The sequence below is a fragment of the Sporothrix brasiliensis genome (genome assembly GCF_000820605.1).
Source record: "Sporothrix brasiliensis 5110 chromosome Unknown Cont16, whole genome shotgun sequence".
NCBI lineage: Eukaryota > Fungi > Ascomycota > Sordariomycetes > Ophiostomatales > Ophiostomataceae > Sporothrix > Sporothrix brasiliensis.
The window spans coordinates 214,511-235,098 of NW_024467135.1; the positions used below are offsets into that span (position 1 = coordinate 214,511).

General features: G+C 57.4%; 10 protein-coding genes across 10 annotated transcripts; 2 read left to right on the forward strand and 8 right to left on the reverse strand.

Moving 5' to 3' along the window:
- Window positions 1–2: 2 nt before the first annotated feature.
- On the reverse strand, window positions 3–2,450 carry SPBR_04110 (metalloprotease m41; the record flags this gene model as incomplete). The annotated part of the gene is made up of 1 exon (XM_040762393.1): window positions 3–2,450. One exon carries the CDS (start codon window positions 2,448–2,450, stop codon window positions 3–5), a length of 2,448 nt encoding a protein of 815 aa, XP_040621346.1.
- An 887-nt stretch (window positions 2,451–3,337) lies between these two features.
- SPBR_04519 (uncharacterized protein) lies at window positions 3,338–3,589 on the reverse strand (the record flags this gene model as incomplete). The annotated part of the gene is made up of 1 exon (XM_040762802.1): window positions 3,338–3,589. One exon carries the CDS (start codon window positions 3,587–3,589, stop codon window positions 3,338–3,340), a length of 252 nt encoding a protein of 83 aa, XP_040621347.1.
- A 1,367-nt stretch (window positions 3,590–4,956) lies between these two features.
- Window positions 4,957–5,453, reverse strand: SPBR_04488 (uncharacterized protein; the record flags this gene model as incomplete). The annotated part of the gene is made up of 2 exons (XM_040762771.1): window positions 4,957–5,098; window positions 5,371–5,453. 2 exons carry the CDS (start codon window positions 5,451–5,453, stop codon window positions 4,957–4,959), a joined length of 225 nt encoding a protein of 74 aa, XP_040621348.1.
- A 1,001-nt stretch (window positions 5,454–6,454) lies between these two features.
- Window positions 6,455–7,801, reverse strand: SPBR_04260 (oxidoreductase; the record flags this gene model as incomplete). Its single annotated transcript, XM_040762543.1, has 3 exons — window positions 6,455–6,900; window positions 6,969–7,127; window positions 7,192–7,801. 3 exons carry the CDS (start codon window positions 7,799–7,801, stop codon window positions 6,455–6,457), a joined length of 1,215 nt encoding a protein of 404 aa, XP_040621349.1.
- A 510-nt stretch (window positions 7,802–8,311) lies between these two features.
- SPBR_04324 (NAD dependent epimerase/dehydratase) lies at window positions 8,312–9,385 on the reverse strand (the record flags this gene model as incomplete). The annotated part of the gene is made up of 2 exons (XM_040762607.1): window positions 8,312–8,593; window positions 8,615–9,385. 2 exons carry the CDS (start codon window positions 9,383–9,385, stop codon window positions 8,312–8,314), a joined length of 1,053 nt encoding a protein of 350 aa, XP_040621350.1.
- Window positions 9,386–10,624: 1,239 nt separating this feature from the next.
- SPBR_04391 (short chain dehydrogenase reductase) lies at window positions 10,625–11,488 on the forward strand (the record flags this gene model as incomplete). Its single annotated transcript, XM_040762674.1, has 1 exon — window positions 10,625–11,488. The coding sequence occupies one exon, from the start codon at window positions 10,625–10,627 to the stop codon at window positions 11,486–11,488; it is 864 nt and encodes a 287-aa protein (XP_040621351.1).
- Window positions 11,489–11,607: 119 nt separating this feature from the next.
- Window positions 11,608–12,834, reverse strand: SPBR_04287 (uncharacterized protein; the record flags this gene model as incomplete). The annotated part of the gene is made up of 2 exons (XM_040762570.1): window positions 11,608–12,615; window positions 12,709–12,834. 2 exons carry the CDS (start codon window positions 12,832–12,834, stop codon window positions 11,608–11,610), a joined length of 1,134 nt encoding a protein of 377 aa, XP_040621352.1.
- A 2,210-nt stretch (window positions 12,835–15,044) lies between these two features.
- On the reverse strand, window positions 15,045–16,742 carry SPBR_04188 (uncharacterized protein; the record flags this gene model as incomplete). The annotated part of the gene is made up of 1 exon (XM_040762471.1): window positions 15,045–16,742. One exon carries the CDS (start codon window positions 16,740–16,742, stop codon window positions 15,045–15,047), a length of 1,698 nt encoding a protein of 565 aa, XP_040621353.1.
- A 396-nt stretch (window positions 16,743–17,138) lies between these two features.
- On the reverse strand, window positions 17,139–19,514 carry SPBR_04114 (uncharacterized protein; the record flags this gene model as incomplete). The annotated part of the gene is made up of 1 exon (XM_040762397.1): window positions 17,139–19,514. The coding sequence occupies one exon, from the start codon at window positions 19,512–19,514 to the stop codon at window positions 17,139–17,141; it is 2,376 nt and encodes a 791-aa protein (XP_040621354.1).
- Window positions 19,515–19,967: 453 nt separating this feature from the next.
- SPBR_04462 (uncharacterized protein) lies at window positions 19,968–20,579 on the forward strand (the record flags this gene model as incomplete). Its single annotated transcript, XM_040762745.1, has 1 exon — window positions 19,968–20,579. One exon carries the CDS (start codon window positions 19,968–19,970, stop codon window positions 20,577–20,579), a length of 612 nt encoding a protein of 203 aa, XP_040621355.1.
- Between the last annotated feature and the right edge of the window lie 9 nt (window positions 20,580–20,588).

Consider the following 20,588-nt stretch of genomic DNA (forward strand, 5'->3'; position numbering starts at 1 on the left):
CTTCACGCGCTTTGCAGCTGGAGCCGCTTCGGACTCGGTGTCGTGCGACCCTCGGTCGCACCTCCACTGTATGCCGTAAAGCTCCGCTTCGTTGCCGGCGGCGAGGGAGGCGGTATCGCGGATGGCTCAGAGTGCTCCGGCTGCTGGGGTCGTTGGTAAACGCAGGCCTGGTCAAAGTCAAACAGCATGACGCGGCCCGCCTCCGCGTTCCACGCCATGTTGCCAGCGTGCACGTCGTCGTTGTAGAGGCCGGCCGCCTGCAGTTCCGCGACGGTGCGCTCCCTCTCGGCAGCCGCGTGCGTGTCGTCCGGCGACAGCAGCGGCCCCGCGTAGGAAAGCAGCAGCAGGTGCGGCACGCGCGCGAGGCTCTGCAGGGGCAGCGGGCGCGCCAGATCGGCAATGCCCAGGAACACGGGGATCAGGCGGCCCTGGTGGGCGGCCAGGGCGGTGTAGACGGCGGCCTCGTCCTCGAGGAGGTGGCGGTGCGGCGCCTGCACGCCCTTGGCGACAAACGTGTAGCCGTAGCCGGTCACGGCCAGTTTAAAGAGAGCGCCGTACCGGCCAAAGAAGCCCCAGCGGTCCAAGCACTGGCAGTCTTTGTCCATGTTCTGGGCCAGCTGCGCCACGATACGCTCGCGAACGCCGTCGGCCGTGAGCGGGTGGCCGTCCCCGTGCCCCGTTCCCGCCTGCGGTGGCCGTGCTGCGCGGTGTAACGCCGCGTTGGGGCAGAGATCGTCCAGGGGCGCGCCGGTGCACAGTCCGCGCAGGCAGGCTTGCGTGCAGTACGGTAGTGTGGGCGGTTCAACAACAAAGCGCGTCCGTGCTGTGTTCCCGTTGCCGCTGCCGTTGCCGCTGGCGCTGGCGCTACCACTGCCGCTGCCGGTATTGGTGCGGCTGGGGGTATGCGCGGAATGTGGCCGCTTCGTACTTGTACGAGACGGTTCGCTGCCACTGCCACCACTGCTACCTGTGCCACCGGCGCCACCACCCGTGTCGTCTCTGCGAGGGCCCGGGGGCGCAGGCAAGAGCGCAGCCGTCGCCATTGACGGCAGCGCCTGCTCGTAGGGATGGGGCCACCGCGCGAGATCCCGCTCGCGCGCGTCAATCCACGACATAGGGCGCACCGTCGACTTGAGCGCAAGCATGCACAGGCTGGTGAGGTAAGCGAGCGCTGTTTGGATTGGCTCGCGCATGCCCGCAGTGCTGTTCTCGATGTCGTCGGAGGCTAGAGCGGCTCCCGGGGCTGCACCTTGCCCGGGAGCAGGCGCCTGGACTGGAAAGACGGACCAAAAGTACAAGAGCGTCTGGGGATCGTCTTCCAAGACCCGGAGAAACACCAGGCCGTCACCGGACGCCACGTAGCCGAATTCGAGACCGGTTGTAATCATGTAGTGGTACGCTTGGCAGAGGGTGGACGCAATGTACACCTCTTCCGATGTTAGCCGTGTATGCTCCACATCAGCACCCGTCACAGGCGCGGCACGTCGTTGGGTCGCTGCCGCCGCCGCCGCCGCCGAGGTGGGGGCTGTCGCGTCCGTCGCATTGGGATCGACGTCTCTGCTTTTCACGGCCTGGATAAAAAAGTCCTCGCCCGGCGGCTTCGAGAGCACGGCGCTGAGCTTCTGGGCAGGCAGCTTGTGCGCGGCCTTGTACTCGCCAACAAGGATGTGCGTTGCGCTTCCGCTGTCGTCGAAGCCGACGCACCAACGGTCCGGCACCCCGATGGTTTTAACAGGCGATCGTCTCCGCTTGGGTGGCGGGGCCATGACGCCTGGCTGCCCGGGCGGCGGCGGCGGCGGCGTCTCCTCGGCCGCTTCCTGGACGAGGTCGACTCCATACGCGTTGTTTTGAAACGTGATTTTCAAAAAGCCCCGCTCGTTGTCGGTGCTTGCTTTGTCGTTCTGCTTCTGTTGAATGTACTGTGTCACCACACGCGCAGCCGGCTTCTCGATCGCAGCGCGGATAAACGGCCGCAGGTCCTGCTCGTCGGCTGGCCCCGGGCTCAGGTCGCGGCCGATGCCGATCACGTCCGTCAGCGCCGGGAACACCTTGTCCTCGCCAAACGCGGCGACCAGCGTCTGAAAGATCGAGGCATGGGCAGTCTCAAAGTCCCAAGGGCGCAGGCGCCGGGGATAGAACTTGCCCTTGACGCGCGTCGCCGTGTGGGTCGTAGAGGGCGACGATGCACTTGTGCCCGCGGCCTGGCTCCGCCGCTCGCTCTGCGGCACCAATGCCGGCTTGATGTGGAATGTCTGAAACAGAACCTTCTCCGTCCAGCGAACATAGTCGAGAAAAGACGAGGGTGACTGACGGGTCTCAAGTACTCCTGCACGGGTCTCAAGCATTCCTGCACGGGCCTCGGCACGCTCTGCCCTGGCTTGAACCTCGGCCTTTTCGCGCCTCTCCTGCTCTAGCTGGCGTAGCAGGTCCTGGACGGTCGGCGGCGGCATGACTGGGGATGATGGGTGACGATCTCCGGAGACAAGATGGCGGCGGGGCGAGCGTGTTGATGTGGAGAGGCCGCAGCTGGTTTGAGACGATGTGCTGTAAAGGTATCGATATGTCACAGCGGACACCAGCCGTTGCATGGCTAAAATTAGTACCAAAGTGTCGGAAGGTGGGGCTTAGGGATTCGGATTCGTGCAGCCAATGAAAGGTCAGGCGAGGTAAACAGAGACGAAAACAAGCTAGGCTCACCTAGGCAGGCATTGGTCAGGTGCCTCATCACGTGCAGAAAATAGGGGTAATTGTGGGACGAATTTCGGGAGATGAAAACCATGAAATTCGGGGGCACTATTGGTGAAAATATGGCGATGTTCTAAAACACAAGCAACAACACACACAATCAAGGAACTCTGAAGTACTTTGTCCAATCTAATGGCCATATACTGAATTCAACAACATGATGCTAGAATGTCTTGGATCGCTAGTTTCCTTCAGAATACCTGTGTAGACGGCTGATCCTCGCGAGATACGTTGAGTTTTACTGGGATACGGGCAAGCACGAAAAGGGAATAAGACCTACAACGTTAAAAAGAATATAACTTCACAACGGAAACGAAAAGTAACTGCCTACCAACAGGACGCCCGCTTAAAGTACAAAATCACAATATTTTAGGGGCCGTTCAACGTTATTTTATTTTTTCAGTCCAATTTTTTTTCATCATCCAATCTTTTGTTACGTGGCCGAAATGTCAACACACCCCTTCACCCGAGCATCACGCCGGCCTTCAACAATATCTTCATTGAGGTGTTTTGCTGCATCAGAATCCGAGCCCGAACCACGCCTTGGTGTGATGACGCTGGTTACTGGTGGGAGCTGTTGTTGGCTTGTGATTTACTTGATAAAGTTCTCTTCTTCCCAGTAGGGTTCGCCGTCTTTGTCGGATGCTGCATGGTCCTCGAAAATGGACCTCAGCTGCGTCTGGCTACCCATTCGTGCCTCGAGGCTATTGACGAGGTCCTTGATAAGGCCTGGCCGATCGAGCGCCTCATAATACTGCTTTACGCTTTTGCCCGGTGCGTCCAAACGTCCGTCATAGAGCCAAATACCAATCAGAGTGAGCCACTTGCGCCATCCCTCGGGCATTGTCAGCTTGGCCTTTGGCGAGATATGTGTCGATGTGTAGATCTATGTACCGAGAGCAACATATTCCATAAAAAGCTCAGCATCTGTCGTATATCGGGTGTCCCGTACGTTGGGCAACTGGGAGTTCGACATTTCGAATGGTATGTCTACTCATTGGACTTCATAATGGGCGGGATTTTTCCTTCTTTTTATTTTGTTTTATTTTTATAAAGGAAACTTTCCCTCTCACCACCATCCCGCTGGACATCGGCAATGCGAGTCGTGTTAGTGCCCTCTCAATTCGGAAAGGTGCGGACCGGCCGAGTGGCCCGCTTTTCACAGTCATGGCAGTCTGGCTGTCCCGGTTGGCATATCAAACGCGATACCAATGTCGTCCGACTATTTGGAAGCACTTGTTGTAGATACTTGCATTGGTACTCTACGACGACAAGTCGATGACGATCTCTGCGTTACGAAGCTCTGCCACCTTCTGGGTTGACGTGCCGTGATGTATGCTTGAAATAGGACGTCCTTAATAGCACAGCTCTGCTTAGTTTCTGTATTTGTCAGCATTTCCAAAGAGAAATCAGCTGCCTTGGGCTGTCTACACATAGCTCCGTACCACTCCAAACGTGACGTATTCATTGTGCAGCCGTTGCAAATGCTTCCCAGTGTCACAATAGCCTTGTCCCATTCCCGAGCGGTCACCATGGCGGAGAGCATGCTGCCCGGCGACTCCTTGGACGCCGAACATGGCGCTCTCGCGTGCTCCATCTGCCGCAAGCAATTCCGGCGAAGTAAGGCTACAGCTCTCCATACATGAATACCCATATGTCCGTTTCCCTGGCTAACCGCACTGCAGAGGATCTCAGAGACAGACATCGGCGCCGGTGCGTGAAGTCCTTTGGCAAGACCCGGCCGTCAAGGACAAAAGCCTGTGCAAGGTGTATTGCGTCCAAAGTCAAGTGCAACTACGGAAAGCCATCCTGTGCGTTATCTGGCACTCGCAGACTCACGGAAGTTCTAAATTGCTGACCGTGCTTTTGGCAAACACTCCACCAGGCAGCCGATGTGTCTCGCGCTCTTTGGTCTGCGGGTATCACAACAACAGCCGGGATGCTGTAGATGCTACAACAATAGATGGGCTACAGGGGCCGGAACCCTCGTCCACGATACCCCCTGAAGAAGTGACAGCCTTCGAATCCGCATCTGGTGTCGATCCCAACTCCAATATTGACCCGTTCTCCAACGGAAGCCTTGTCGCCGTGAGTGACTTGGCGCCACCGGAGACGACTCACGTCACAAACTTCGGCCACCAGTGGGATGTCATCGACAATGTTGACAGTTTTTCAGGCCAATTTTGGAATGAGCAGGTGGTGGCGCAGCCGCTAGACCCAAGCCTTGAGAGTGCCACGGACACCGATCTCGGCTGGGTGGTCGCGACTGGCATTGACTCCGGCCATGACCTGGTAGAACCTTTCACAGCCCTCCTCGCGAACTGTACCGACCATTACGCGAGAACCGAAGTCACTACGGCAGAGGATGACGATGGGAGCGGCAGCCTATTGACACCGCTGCACCACTTCAATATTCAGCCCAAATCGGCGCTCGGGACGACTGACCACCTTCCGCAGCTTATCGCTCGGTCGGTTGCCACTGCTACAGCGACCGATACTACTGAGCACAATGGTACAAACCGGCAGCTGCTTCCAGACATGTTCAGCATCGGAGAAATTGCGAGGCTGCTGGGGGCATATCCCATGCGCTTGCTCCTCCCGACGTTCCGGTCGCCATTCATTCACCCAACGCTCCTCCGACAGCGACCCGGCGGCATGCCCGAGCCCATGGCGGTGGTGCTGGCCTGCGTCAGCATGAAGCTGCACATGGAGGCCGCCGGCAAGGTGTTTGTGTGCGAGACCTTGGCGGCGGAGCAAGACAAGCTGATCAAAGCTTTGGTGGGCACACGTTTTTCTTCCTTGGTTTGCGGCGGCTTTCCTCGTATGTCCTTGCACTGACCTTCATCACACAGCCGTCAGTATTGGATTCGCACGAAGATGCCTGCATCGTGCTGCAGGCTCTGTGCATCTGCGAGATCGAGTCCCTTGTCGTGGCCAATCGATTTCCGTCGAAACTGAACAAGGCAGTGCTCCATCACGAGTATCTCGTCAGGGTATGTCCTCTCTCGGTGCGGGAGGAACTAGCGTTGTAGTCTTTATGGTGGTTAATCATATTAATTCTCAGGCTACGAAACGACTGCTGCGACGGATTGCAGACACGTCGCCGCAGGGGCTTATAGCTAACTCGTTTCTCGCCACGTCCCGACCCACCTCCGCCGGCGCAGACTGGAAAACGTGGACTGTCCAGGAATCCCTGCGGCGCACGCTGCTTCTCATCTACGTCCTCCACGAGCTTCTCCGCGGCATCGAGACGCTCGACAACGGCTACTTTGAGCCCCTGTTCACGGACGGCAACGTGTACGAAAACATCTGCTTGCCGGCGAGCGACGCCCTGTGGGGGGCCAACAGCGAACAGACGTGGCGCGATGCGCTGCGGAAAGCGGGCGAAGAAGAAGCGAGCAGCGACCAGGTCACATCGCCCCTGGTGCCCCTGAAGCTCGGCGAAGTGTCCCGGCTCCTGGCCAGCCACAGCAAGGACGAACAACTGTGGGCGCGGGCAGGCACAGAGTTCCGGTCTCTACCAGAACTCACGCGGCTTGTCCTCTCTCTCTCCGTGAGGGCCAGCCTACGGCGCGATTAAGAGTAGAACAGCACACGTTCTCACTTCCAGTCTTGACGGCGGCTGCGTCGAATTAGACCCACTGAGAGTATGCACTACGTACGTATGCGACTAATACATGGACAGCTCAACATATCACAATACTGTATTTCAGTTCTCGTCCACCCCCATCCACCGGTCAATTTCGTACGCGCGCGCCGCCGTCCGTTCGAGGTCCGGCCAGTCAGAGCTGCGGCGCACGTCCGGACCGACGCCGCGCTTTGCATCCGCATATGCGTACAGCAGCGTCTGCATCGAGCGCCCTGCCACGGGTACTTCCTTTTGCACAGCACTGTATTCCCACGGGACGGTCTCGGCTGCGTCGGCACCAGCGCGGTGCAGCCGGATGGTCACCTCGCACGGACCCTCGTCCTCGCCCACGCGGACTTTGCCGGACTCCTGAAAGTAGATGCCGCTCGGATCGACCACGCGGATTTTTCCAGCAGCACCTGTCAGCGTCCAGTCGAGCGCCGGCTGTCCGGGGAAGGGGTACCCGCTCTGGTATTGGAAGGTGAGCGTGGCAGGTTCCTTGCTGTGCGTACGCGGAGCGAGCAGGCCTTGGTGTGGTTAGTTGTGACGGCCTGAAAAAGGACCAGCTAGTGAACACAAGACGGTGTCTGCGTACCATGAAGGGACAGGAGGTCGGGTACGTCGGACGTGACAGTCTCCGTCACCTCGCCGGTCGCCGGATCGAAGATTGCAATCCCTGGCGTCTGCAGCTGGCTGTGCGCGTGTATCGTACCGGGAACGATGTCGCCGGCCGCTGACTCGACGGCGTCAAGCACTACACATTCGTGACTTAGTAACACGCAACCCAAGGTGCCTTGCTCATCATACTCGCCACGTACAATGTCCGACGCCGATGGTGATGGGATTGCCCCCGACGGCCCGCTGCGCAAAGTATTTCAGCCCGGCCGGCCACCGGCCCGGGCTCATGTCCGCGCCGTGCGCATTGACCTGCACGTTGAGCAGCTGGCCGATCGCCCCGGCCTCGAGGAGCGCCTTCACCTTGCGCACGGCTGGCGCGTAGCGGCGCTGCACGCCGACAAACACGGTGGACGACCCGCTGTGTTTTTTGGCCGCCGCGACAAGGCGCTGCGTCTCCGACGGATTCGCCGCAATCGGCCACTCGATCAGCACGTCCTTGCCGGCCTCGATGCTGGGCAGGGCCGTCGCATAGTGCGTGTCGACGCGCGTGGCGCAGAGCACAACGTCGACGTCCGGGTCGGCGGCGAGGTCGGCGGGACTGCCGTAGGCCTTGACGGTCGCCGGATCAAGGCCGTAGACGCGGATGGCCGCCTCCGCCGAGGCGACGCTGCTGTTGCACAGCGCGACGATCTGGAAGCGCTGGCGGCCTGCATTTGTCAGCAGGCTCGGCAGGTGTGCGAGAGACGCCCAGGACGTGGTGGCGTGCTGCGAGAGGCCGATGATGGCAATGCGGACGGGCGGTGGGGCCATTGTGTATTTGCTGTGAGTGAGGGAAAACAATATACTGGTCAGTGGGCGGATTGTCGACAAAAGAGAAGTAAACAGGTGGACAGAATGGCAAAAAGACAAGCACCGTCGACCGAGGGAATGTTATACTTGCGCGGTCCACGCCTTTTGTCTGCGTCAAGCCATACTAAATTCAACATGACAAATGACGAATCCAATCATCTCCGACAGTGTGATTTCGTAATCTCATTAACTGTCAATGACGGACAAAAGTCATTATGCGCGGAGTGCCTCGGACTCGGAGCGCCGTGGTCGTGTTAGTCTCGTTCGCTTTTTGGCGGCTTCGGACTTTGGAGGTCGCGCGCACTGAGGAGATGCCGCTTGCCGAATCACCACGTTCCTACATTTGTCTTTAGTTTTTGGGTCGTAATAGGAAATAAATGTTCGGAGTTTCATTGCCAAAAGAAGAATAAAACCTTCACATCCGTCTAGCTCAACATATGACGGTGTTCGGACAAGACTGGTCACCAACTACTACTTGGGAGTGTCCCCGATGCTCTGCAGTCCAGCCTTTTGAAACGACGCAACCAAGACGTTACTTCTCTGGACAGTCTCGTTCCCTGCCGCCTCGGCCGCCTCGGCAGCCACACGGTAGACGTGCAGCGCCTCGGAAAACAGCGGCCGGTGATCCTGCCACCCAGTCACCTTCCGCAGCTTGGTCAAGTCGGTCCACTGCGGGAAGTCGATGATGCCCGGCGGCCACAGGTCTTGGTCTGCCGCCAGCTCCGACGGGCCTATGTACTGCGGGCCCCCGCCCTAGATGCCGTACTCTTTGACGAGCGCCTGCGCAATCTCGCCGAGGGTCTCGTCGCGGTGTGCCGAGATGTTGAACACGTGGCCCTCGACCTCCGAGCGACGGGGTTGCGACGCAATGGCAACGTAGGCTTCCGCGCAGTCGTCCACGTGCAGCGCATGCACGATCGTGTTGGCCGGCCGGGGGAGAACAAGCGGCCGACCTGCCGTAGCGGCGACCTGTGCGGCGACGCTGAAGAAGCTGCGGTAGTAACTGGACGCGCGACCGTAGACGCTCGTGGGGCGCATGAGCACGGGTGCGAATGCGTCGGCTTTTGCAAAAATCTGGGCTGCGTACGTCGCACGGTTGGCAAGCACGGGCACGGGCGCAACTGGGGAGTCTTCGGTGTGGGGGGCCAGGCCCGGCACGCCGTGGTAGTGTGGGCCGATGCCGTAGTCCTTGCAGCCGGATGAGAAAATCACGAGTGGTTTGACACCGGCAGCGCTGCTCGCGGTCCCGAGCGTGCGGAGGAGGCGGACGGCGTTGGTGTAGTGCGGAATGTAGTCGAAAAGATTCTCCGTTGTCGAGACAATAGCATCAATCGTGGGGGGAAGTTGAGCCTGGATGGTTGCATGGGCATCTATGTCGTCGATGCTCCCAATGACCGGCAGAATCTCTTCTTGGGCAAGTGCCGCGGCAGACGCGGGTGACCGAACCAGTCCGTACGTGACCCAGCCAGCAGCCACGAACGCACGGGCGACGGCGTTTCCAATGTAGCCGTTGGCACCGGTAACGAGGACTGCCTTGGGGGCCATTGCAAGTATGTCGATCAATGTCAAAGGTATCGCCACCTGGGTGTATTGTGTCTATCTTGAAGAATTATGCTGTGTTTACACTACTACGTATAGTTGCAATACAGGATGTTTTGCTCGAAGCCCGCAAAGCGTGCGTCCTGTCACGGTAGACTAATGGTCATTACAAATGCTCGCCTATTTACCTGAATTATTAAGCACATATACATTGGAAAGAATCAAATGCGAAAAGGCCACGAACAACAGGTGGAAATAGTAAAAGTATTTGCCAGGATGCACTAAATCTGGTCCTCGTCCTCCCCTCCTTATGGCCGGGAGCCGAACTTCTTCTTTACTGTAGCGAACGACGTACTATATCGCGAATGAGATGTATGTAGTGATTCAACGCTGAATCTATGAAGGTTCCCCACACCACGAACGTCCTCACGAAGCGTACGCGGCTCGTGCCTTGGGCTAGAGGGATAAGACAGCTAATAAACCGGCCCAATGAGAACCCCGTCGAAGGACGTAGAGTCTCTATATCCTCTACCGGCTGGCATTGGGATCGAGTGCAATGCACATGTACACCGCCTGTATGGCCCCGTTTCGAGACTGCTGACTGCCCGTGCATGCTAATACACTGAAAGTGAAAATAATGGCCAACATGATGTCGACGCAAAGGTAAGTCGAGTTGTTGGGTTATCCAGCTGTTGGCATCGTTTTGCTGTTCATTTTAATATCAGGATTCGGAACACCGTGTAAAAAATATATATGACCAGGAACAGAACCCAAAAATATGAAGAAAAATAACATCTTAAATCAAAAAGAGATAATTAGGAATTGAAAATAATAAAAAGCAATTCAAACATAACAAAATAATTAAAATATCAAAACCAGTCTGGCCTTCAAAACAAATCGTACCCTAGTCAGAGAATACAACGTCTTACCAACACGTCGTAAAGCCCCAGCCATGGGATTTTGTGGACAAGCCAGGCTGAAGTGGGGCATTACACGTGACGTCACTGCTTGGTGTTATTTGTCCCCGACGCCGGTGTCTTCAATTCTAAACACAGAAGAGAGATTTTCTGCCCACGACGCAATCCGCAATCGCATTTCAAACCCTCTCTGTGGATCGGTCTGGACATATACACACAACAAACGAAGACAACATGGCCCCTGCACCGCAAACGGTGTTCATTACTGGGTGAGACTGGCTCTCGTACGTCCGTTGAATGAAACCCCGAATGAACAGAACACACTGACATGGACCACAGCTGCTCGCCTGGCGGTATTGGGAATGCGCTCGCCCGCGAGTTTCATGCGCGCGGCTGCAGAGTCATTGCGTCCGCGCGGCGCGCCGAGGCGCTGACGGACCTGCAGGCGCTGGGCCTCGAGACCGTGCTGCTGGACGTCGACGACGAGGCGAGCGTGGAGGCCGCCGTCAAGGCTGTGGCCGACCGCACCGGCGGCCGCCTCGACATTCTGGTGAACAACGCCGGCACGACGTACCAGATGCCGCTGGCGGACATTGAGCTGGCGCGGCTGCGCGCCCTCTTGGAGACGAACCTGGTGTCCGTCGTCGGCCTCACGAACCGCCTGCTGCCGCAGCTGATGGCCGCGCGCGGGCTGGTCGTCAACATCTCGTCGGCCTCGGAGAGCCTGCCGTTCCCCTTCAAGGGCGCCTACGCCATGACCAAGGCCGCGCTCGCGTCGTACAGCCGCACGCTGTCGGTCGAGCTGGCGCCCTTGGGCGTGCGCGTGCTCAACGTGACGACGGCATTTGTCCAGTCGCAGCTCGGCAAGCGTGCGGCGCCGCCCGCGTGGCCGGCCGACAGCCTGTACGACAGCATGCGGGGGCTGCCCCAGGGCGCGGGCAGCGGGCCGCGCATGCTGCCGGAGACGTATGCCGCGCGCGTGGTGGGCGAGTGTCTCAAAGGCCCCGGCTGGCTGGAGTGGGGTCCGTGGCGGTTCGGCGGTACGCGCGAGACGATGATGCTGGGCACGCTGAGCGGGCCGATGTGGCTGCTGGGCTTCCTGGGCAGCAACTGGGCGCGGTTCTTTATGCTTCGCAAGTGGAAGTTTTCCATTCTGAGCGATGCCCTGCGGCGAGACAAGAAGACGGTGTAGGTGTCGGGTGGTCTTGTGGTGGACTCTATTCATTGACTATCCAAACGACGCTTAATTCAAATGAAGCACATGTTCAATACGAGGCAATCATTGCATCACCCCACCCACCGACGACGTCGTTATTGGTCGTCGCTGTGATCTGCGGCTGGACCACCGGCTGCCTCCTTCTCGAGCTCGATGCCGCTCTTCTCTGAGATGTAGCGGAGGTCCTCCTCGTCAAACGTACGCACGACTTCGCTCTTCAACGCATCCAGGATCTCCGCCGACGTCGCAAACTCTCCATACCAGCACTTGCGGATCGCATCAGCAAAGAGCAGCATGCCGGTCACAGGGCTCGTGCCGATGGTATCAGGCGTCGTGTTCCCGGTGCTGCCCTTGAGCGGTTCGTCTTTCAGTGCCTCGCCATACAGGTCCGGAAACTCCTGCCGCGCGTACAGGTCTTCCACCTCCTCGTCCGGCACTCTGTCGTACGGCCGCACGCCGGTCACAATATGGTAGATGCTGGACCCGAGCGCAAAGCATTCCGTGTCGACACCGTAGTAGTCTCTGGGGTTTCGTGGTTTGTGATACCGCGTGCTCTCCATCGACATAGGCTCTGACCCACACACCGACGACCCAGCAAAGTCAAATATGCAAACATTGAGCTGCGCATCGAGCCCCATGTTCTCCGGCTTAATGTCACAATGAAGCACATTGAGAGCGTGTAGGGCAACAATGCCGTCGACGGCCTCGAGTGCCCAGCAAGCCCGTTGCTGGAGAGGGATGGAATCGTGGCGCCGGCTCATTCGGCGCTCCTTGTCGGCCCTTGTCTCCTCGTCGTCTCTGCGCTTTGTGTCTAAAAACTCACGCACCGTGTAGCCTCGCAGGTACTCGTGTAGCGTGTTGTTTGGCAAGTATTCCAAGTCGATGGTGACACGGTCTTTTCCGTCGTCAGACGAGCCAAGGAACTTTGCAAAACGACGATGATTCTTGGGCAGGTACTCGTAGATGGCAATCTCGTTCCGCAAACTCTCGCACTGCCGCTTGATGGCGAAATCGTCTCTCCAAAATGAAACGATTTTCTGGACCCGCGTTCCACCCGGGAGAGGGATGACAGTACCGGAATTGCCCGCGCCGAGCATTTTTTTCTACCGGACGTGTTTCACTGGTCAGTACCCTAAGATGCGTACAACCTGAATCGGATCGGACGAGAGGGAGACGCAAAGTGCGCAAGTGCCTACCAAAAGTTGGCCCGCTTCCGAGTCGCTTGTAATAACAATTTCGTTGGCGGCGTTTCTTATGACGGGCGTCTTGCCGCCGTTTGCGGCGCTGTTGGATTCGGATGACATTTGAGCTGTGTCAGGCATGGTATTGGCCTCTGATGCTTAGAACGGGGTGTGCAGATATTTGTTATTCGCTGTTCTGTCCTTGGCTGCACATTTTGGACTGCGCTCTTCGTCTCCTAGAAATGTCGCAAACGATTTCAAGGGGCTGGAGCAAATCACAAGCCCACCCGACGTGGCATGTCGTAGGCAACAGCCACACGTGATATATTGATGGGTCATGTGATGGTGTAGGGTGCGTTAAGTTGGGGGCCAAACAGTTTGCCATTATCACGACGGAGCTCGATGATTTGTAGTTAACTACGTGCATTATCTATCTAAAACGAAATCAAAAACAATAATCCAAAACCGGGCACGACCTTTGTTGAAAAGGACCACGGTCAGCGAATCCAACCTAATCCAACCTAATCCAACCTATCCCAAATCCAGCTCCGAATTGTTAGTGTCTACCCACTAAATCCCTCGTGCCAGGCTAAACCGGGCACTACGGGAATACCCTAAGAGCAGCTATCACAGGTTTTGCGCCCGTGCGACGAGCCAAGATAGACGTCTTCGATTTTGTAACACACATTGCCAGTTTATATGGCGCTGTCACATTTAATCAACTCGACGCTTGAAAGTCGATGACCGCATGTATAGATGACCAAGATATGATGTCGTTCGCACATTGTGTCGCTTCGTTTGCTTTGCCCTGGCGAGAACAATTGTTAGTAGGGCAATTGTGTGAAAGTTGATCACTCATGGGACTTGAATCGCCTTGGGAGAATGGCTCGCTGGGTCTTGGGAATGTCACTGAAAAGAATAACAGGCAAATTGTGAAGGCTCGTTTCTGGTTGAAGTTGGATGGATTCAGAGAGGATGATGTCTTGCGGGGACGAAGTCTTGTTTGTCCTCAGACGAAGGAAGCATCCAAAGCCTCATATTTATACATTTTGTATTGCGCGTTCTGATGCTTCTTGATCATTTTTCGACAACCTCTTTCCATCTAATTTGATCTGTGCCTTCTGTTATTTCTGAATATTTGGGTTGGCCGGTTTCCGTTTCAGGGCTTCGTGCAAAAAAGCGCCTCAAGAAGTACGCACGTATTCACGATTGCTATCCTCCTGATACACGACAACGAAGCACACCGGCCCCTGAGATGTCGACCCAAACTCTGCCATTTGTCCTCTATCTGTTACAATAAATACACAGCTGCATTTTATTCTAGGCACCAGAGCACCTTTGCATAAAAAACTCGGGCGTTTTGGTGATTTTTGGCCCCCAAGGGTGTGTCGAATGCCAACGCAGAGGTGGACAGGCTGTGAATGAACCACAACACTGTAAAATCAAGCAAAAATTCACGGTTGCTGTCTGCAGAGACGAGGAAGGCAGCAGTTGGGTGTGTGGGGGTGGTGAATCAGTGGCCAATAAGCTCGGCCATGTGGCCGGCGAAGAGGTTGCATGCTGTTCACATCGGGAATATGTGAGTAGCACCAGAAGTATACCGACTCACAAAGCAAACGAGCACCACTAATCTGGCTTGAAAACTTCGAGCAAGAGACAGTATCCGTGATGACAGAACGCTTATCAAAAAGAGAGAGAGAGAAAATGTGCAAGATAGAAAATCGGGGCTGGTCTGCACAACACGCTGCAGAAAAGAGTTGCCTGATCATGAAACTCTCTGACTCGAGCAATGTGACAAACGGAGACGCCGCCGTCTTGCATCGTCACATAATGGGCTCGCCGTCTCCCGTGGTAATCCAGCGTCGTGTCGTGTGCAGGGTAAGACAGAATCTTGTCGAGACGGCAAGGCTGGAGGCGGTGAGTGCATGCGGCAGAATCCATGCCCACAGGGCTGAGCTACGCGAACGAATGGACCTGGGCCATTTTATCTTCAGCCAATGGGAAAATTCAAGCGGTCCATGACTTGTTGGCGCCGACGTTGCCATGCTGCGGAGAGGCGCTGTGAAGCGAGTGTTCGACAGACGATACAGTATTGCGCATCCTCAATAAAGCAGTCGTTTCAACATAAAATATAAAGTGAAGTGAATTGTACCACAGCTGCTATTTGTGGTCTGAACAGTCCTTGACGCGCTGTTTGCATCCTATCCATATCCCGCAGCCAAGACGCCATCACTGTCATCTATCATACAATGGCACTACGGGCTGGGCTAAGCATGCCACTATGCAAAACGACAAAAGGGTACAGACTGGTAACCACTCTCACATCTGCATCGCATTCGCCGCTCTGATGGTCATGCCCTGCGGCCCCAGTTGACACTTCTCTCCACCACTTGCCGCCAGTACGCCGCCGTCCGTGCCACCGCGGCCAGGTCTGGCAGGTGCTGCAGCGCCGCCACCAAGAAAGCGTTTTCGCGCTGTGCTGCCGCAGACGGCGCCGCCAATCCCGTGCCTGTGCCCGTGCGCCCGCCAGCAAGGGGCACGACATGCCACTCGATGCTCTTGACCAGGTTCAGCGTGCCCTGGTCAAAGGGGAGGCCGGCGCGCTGCATCTCCGACAGCAGGGCAAAGACGGCGGGGGCGTCGCCCTGGCGCAGCCAGCGGATGCCGAGCAGGTGGTTGTAGAGGGGCGTGCTGGCGCCCAGCACGTACGACGCGAGGCCGAGCGCCTTGACGCGCGGCAGCACGGCGAGCGCGAGCGGCGACGTCGTGCCGCCGCGAAAGTGGCTGTCCAGCAGGCGCTGGCCGTGCAGCAGGAGCGCAGGATACAGGGGCCCGTTGGCCGTCAGTTTCGACGACACTTTGCGGCTCTTCTTTTCGGTGGCGGGTGCTGACGCGTTTGCCTGTGCTTTCGCCTTGCCCTTGCCAATGCCCAGCTCGTCGACGAGCGAAAAGACGTGCTCCTCCATGTACTGCCAGAGGGCAAAGTCGGTCTTTTTGGAGAGCATGGCAAGCTCCATCTTTTGTTGGCGTCTGCGGCGGGCGAGCACGGCCGGCGAAGGGGGTGGCAGGGTCGTCTCGTCGGGCGTCTCTGTTGGTGTCACTCTCTTTGTCTCCGTCACTGGCTCCGCGACAGTCTTCTCCTGGACGTGACCGGGCACGTGTCTGGCCGGCACTTCGTCCTTGATGCCAAAGGCCTTGCCAGCAGCCGACCGCAGACTCGGCGGGAACTGTGACAGCACGCGGTTGCGCTGCATATTGAGCTTGGCGTCAGCCGGTGGTGATGGCGGTGCTTGTGGTATTGCAGCCGAGGTGCCACCGACAGAGCCGAGCGAACGGAGCACACTCGTGTCGGTAGCCACACCTGCGTCTGCACCTTCCAGGGCATACATGGCCTCCTCCTCGCCCTGTCGGCGAAGGTTGCGCTGATTCTCCCGCGCCAGGACCTGGTCGTCGCTCGCTCCGCCCAGAATCGAGTTTACACGCGACCGCTGCTCATCGTCCCGCTGACGCAGGGCTTCCGGCGAGTTGGCATCGCCAGCGTCGATGCCAATATCGACACCGACATCTTCGCCGACGTAGTCGCCGTCGACGCCCGCCTCGACGTCGTCACCCATGCCCTCGTGACCGTACATTTCGAGGTCGAGCTCCTCCTGCTGCTGGCGGTGTGCGATTTCGCGAAAAATGCGCCGGAACGCCTGCCGCTCGAGAGGTGTAATGGTGCCCTCGGCGCCACCAACGCCGCCAAGGTTGATGTGGCCCGAGTCGTCGACGTAGTCCTCCTCGTCGCCATTCTGCTCTAGGCGCTCCGAGTCGGGCAGAAGGTCGCGTTCAATGTCGGGCGGGAGTTCGAAAGGGATGGGGTCGCGCCGGCGGGCTGCTCGGGGCGCCGGCGAAGAAGAGGGCGACGAGGAGGAGGGCGGCGGCTGTCGACGAGAGTGCGCCGGCGCAGTGGCGTGCAGGCTGCGGAGGAAATGGCGTACTACGGGCGCTCGTAGTGGTCTCTGGACCAGCCGTGTCGGGTAGAGGAAGGGGAGGAAGGAGGTCGACATGGCGTATGTCGACTGGCGAGGTGCAATTGGCTGAGGGGACGAATATCGTGAAAGTCCAAACAGAAATCTCAAACTTTTTTTTGAGCTCCATGCACAATGGCACGCTAAATCATACACACCACAGCGGGAAACAGTGGAGCGTTGGCAGGTCTGTTTCAATTAATATGGTCACCTGACATCGCGTCGGAATAGTCGACGGTGTGTTTAGCAGCTGTTCACCAGCGCGCTAGCATATGCACGCGTCGTCATTGCTGCAAAAACGGGACGTTCGTTCAAATTAAAATGTATTTGTATCACCCATGGTTTCATTTGCACTTGAGCTCCTGTTCAAAGAGCCAGCCGTGCCCTAAACTCATCCACAAACAAATCCTCGCAAACCTAGTCCAGCATCAAACTTTAGCCATGCCGACTCTGGTCGTCGCACATCGTTTGGGATGCGTCTTGGTCCTTGGCACCGCTGCCGTCTTGATACTCGTCCAACTTCCGTTTCAATGATGCCTGCCGCTCTGCATCGAGTCTCTTCGCCAACTCCCTTCGCCACGTCTTGACCATGAGGGTCCTGTTCTCGCGCTGCTTGTCCTCTCTGCTGCGGTATTCGGAAGTCGCCCGGTACAAGTCGAAATGCATGATTCGTTGTGCTTCGTCGTTCCATGCCATGTTCGGTCGGCGAACGTCCTCGTTTACCACACCCTCGGCACGCAGCTCCTTCTGTGTCCTAAGCCCCTCCCGCTCGAGGTCAATGTTGGGTGGCAGCAACCCTTCACTGCGTGCCCGTTGAACGTCAGGGCCGGCATAGGACAGCAGCATCATGTGGCGTACGAGCACGTACGAGTGCAGCGGGATGGCATGGCGGAGGTCAAGGACACCTAGGAACACGGGGACAATCAGGCCCTGCACGTCTTCGGCGACCCTGTACATTCGCTCTTCGTGTTGCAGCACATCTCTGTCACTCGCGCGCACACCTTTGGCCACAAATGTGTACCCATATCCGGTCACCGTGATCTTGAAGAGGACGCCGTGGCGGCCAAAGAGCCCGTGGCGGCCCAGACACTCGCAGTCTTGGTCCGAATTGGTGGCAAGTTGTGTGACGACACGGTCTCGCAGCTCATCAACCGTCAGCGGGTGACGGAAAGCACCGCGGCGGGTGGTCGCCTCCCGATGCAGCTGCACATTAGAACACTTGTCGTCCAGCGCTTCCTGGCGTTGCATGCTGCGCAGACACGCTTGCGTGCAGTAGGGCATTGTCCACGGTACAGAAACAGGCGGCTGTCTTGGCAGTTTGCACGTTCTGCCACTGTCATCGTCCTCGTAGTGCGAGGGCCAGCGCTTCAAATCCTTCTCGGCGGCGCTGATCCAGGACGCAGGTCGCGGTGTTGATTGAGAGGCCCAGATGCAGAAACTGGCAAAGTAGGCTGCGGCTGTCTCGTGGGGCGCACGCAGTCCCTTGTTGAGGTTCCTGCGGGCAGCAGTGTCGTAGACCGAAGGCACGGAAAAGTCGCACAGGTGGTAGTAGAGAGTGCGCCAGTCGTCTTTGGGCACGCGAAGAAACAGGACACTGGCGCCCGTCGCAACGTAGGCATACTCGATGCCCGTGGCAATCATATGATGAAAGTTTCTGCAGAGCATCTCCACCACTTGGAGGTTGGAAACCCATGTTGACTGGTTGTATATGTGGTCTACGTCCACGTCGGACGTTGCTTTTTCCCAGTGTTTGTACTTGGCCACTCTCTGAAAAAAATCGTCTAGTTTGCCAGCCTGCATGAGCTGCCCTAGTCTCTTCACAGGGCGTCCACCCTCATCGTTGTACTCGCCGACCAGGACGGGTATCTGGCTCTTGTCGCTCTGAGTGGCAATGCACCAGCGATGGGGACCACCGATGCGGTCGCGATCGTCATCATTTTTGGATGCCTGGCGGTCATTCCCAGGCCGCATAAGGTCGTCACGATCGCCCCTGTTTTGTGGCTCGAGCCCAAAGGGCTTGCCTTGTAAGGAAATTTTAGCCATACTTGAACCGAGGGTAGATCCGCCTAGTCGATCACTCTGAGCCCGCCGGTAGGCATCTAGAAGTGCTTGAGACGGTTTCTCCATAACCTGTTTAACAAAGTAGGGAAGGTCTACCCGGTGTACAAAATACTTGTCTGAGAAGCTCATCTGCATATGCAGCCGGGAACTCTCGATCGTGTACGGTGGTGGGAAAAGGGCCTCGTCCCCAAGTGTTTGGGACAGCATCTCAAAAGTCGCAGCGTGGTTCTCGGCGAAGTCGGGCCATCTCCGCAGAAACTGTGGGCCGTAGAAGTGGTCGTCAAAGGACGATATCTGTGGCTCCGGTACAGGTGCCAAGCCCCGTCTCGTTCGTCGCCATCGGGATGCGGCACTGTGTTGGTAGGAATACCCGTCGCTCATGTTTCGGTCTATGAGGGACAGCAGAGACCCAAGGCCGATGTAGAACAGGGACTGCAAACTGTCTTCGACCAACTCGAGATAGGTCAGAAGCGACGTTTTCTGGTAGTGGTCAACAACTTTCTCGGCCGGAATGGAAGCAGGGGCTGCGGCGGTTGCGGCGTTGCTGCTCTCCACACGCTGCTCTGCATTGTTTGCGTGTGCCTCTCCCGAATCTTGCTGTGTCTCGTCCCCCGACTCTTTTGTGATGGACGGAGAAACGTGAGGATCTTTGTTCATAGGAATAGGCTCGCCATTCTGCCTCTTTTTTTCCGCGTTTGCGCTGTTCTTTTCTTGCTCCCCGTCTGTCATTGCATTATTGGCTGCGTCCATTGCCAGAGTAATGAGAACGAGGACCGCACATATGGGGGGCGACTGTGTCTTTGTGGTCTAGAATTCGGTCAACATACCGTAGGCTTTAATTTTGAGGCGGGTTCGGTTTGGAGTCAAAAATTGACAATGTGGGTGGGAAGTGGTTGTTTGTTTTACGGTTGTTGACATTGAACATTGGAGGAGATGTGGTTGACGAAAAGGGCAGGTGGGTCTAGCCTGGCCGTGCCAATAGCAGAAGGAGCGACCATGGGCATGCACGCACGCACTTTACGCGTGATTTGGAAGGGGACTCTAGTGTGAGCACCGAAACCGCGTTTTCTCAATCTAAATCTGAGCTCCGTTCACACGTACCTGCGTTTGCTCAGCTCCGTCCGTTGGACCCCGAGAGCACCGCAACCGACCAAACCACCTCGAATACAACGCCCGATCTTTCCGATTGCTCCATTTTCTCCAATGACCCCCTCGGCGGAAACGTCTGGGCTGACAGCCTGGGAGCGGCGGCGCGCGGAAAACGCCAAGGTGAACAATGAGATCCTGAACAGCATCTCCAAGACATCCGCCAAGGTGTTTGGCCCCATCGCGTCGGCAAACAAAAATGCCTCGCCTGCATCCCAGACGAAAAAGCGACCTTCGCGCCGGTCAGAGCCAGTCAAGCGCGAGGCGCTCATGCCGACGCGCCGCAGCGCTCGCGTGGCTGGCATCGAGGCAGACCCCGAGACACTGAAGCGCAAGCTGGAGGGTGTCGATGGTGCTCTTGAGTACGGCATTGGCGAGTCCGCGCGCGACAAGCGGCTGCGGGTCAGCGGCGAATTGAGCCTGGGCGACATGCAGGTGGACGGACGGTGGCAGGGCACGCTGGCCGGGTTGAAAGAGCTGTCTGCGACGGGGGCCAGCACACGGCCAGGCGTGCGACCGGGCGTGCGCACATTTACCGACGAGGATGTCCGGGGTACGACGGACAAGGAGCTCAAAGCATTGCGGCAGGAGATGAATGGGCTGCAATTGTACGACAAGTTTGAGGTCAAGGGTGAGTCGACGGTCGAATTCCGCACTGTGACAATGTGACAAAAGAGC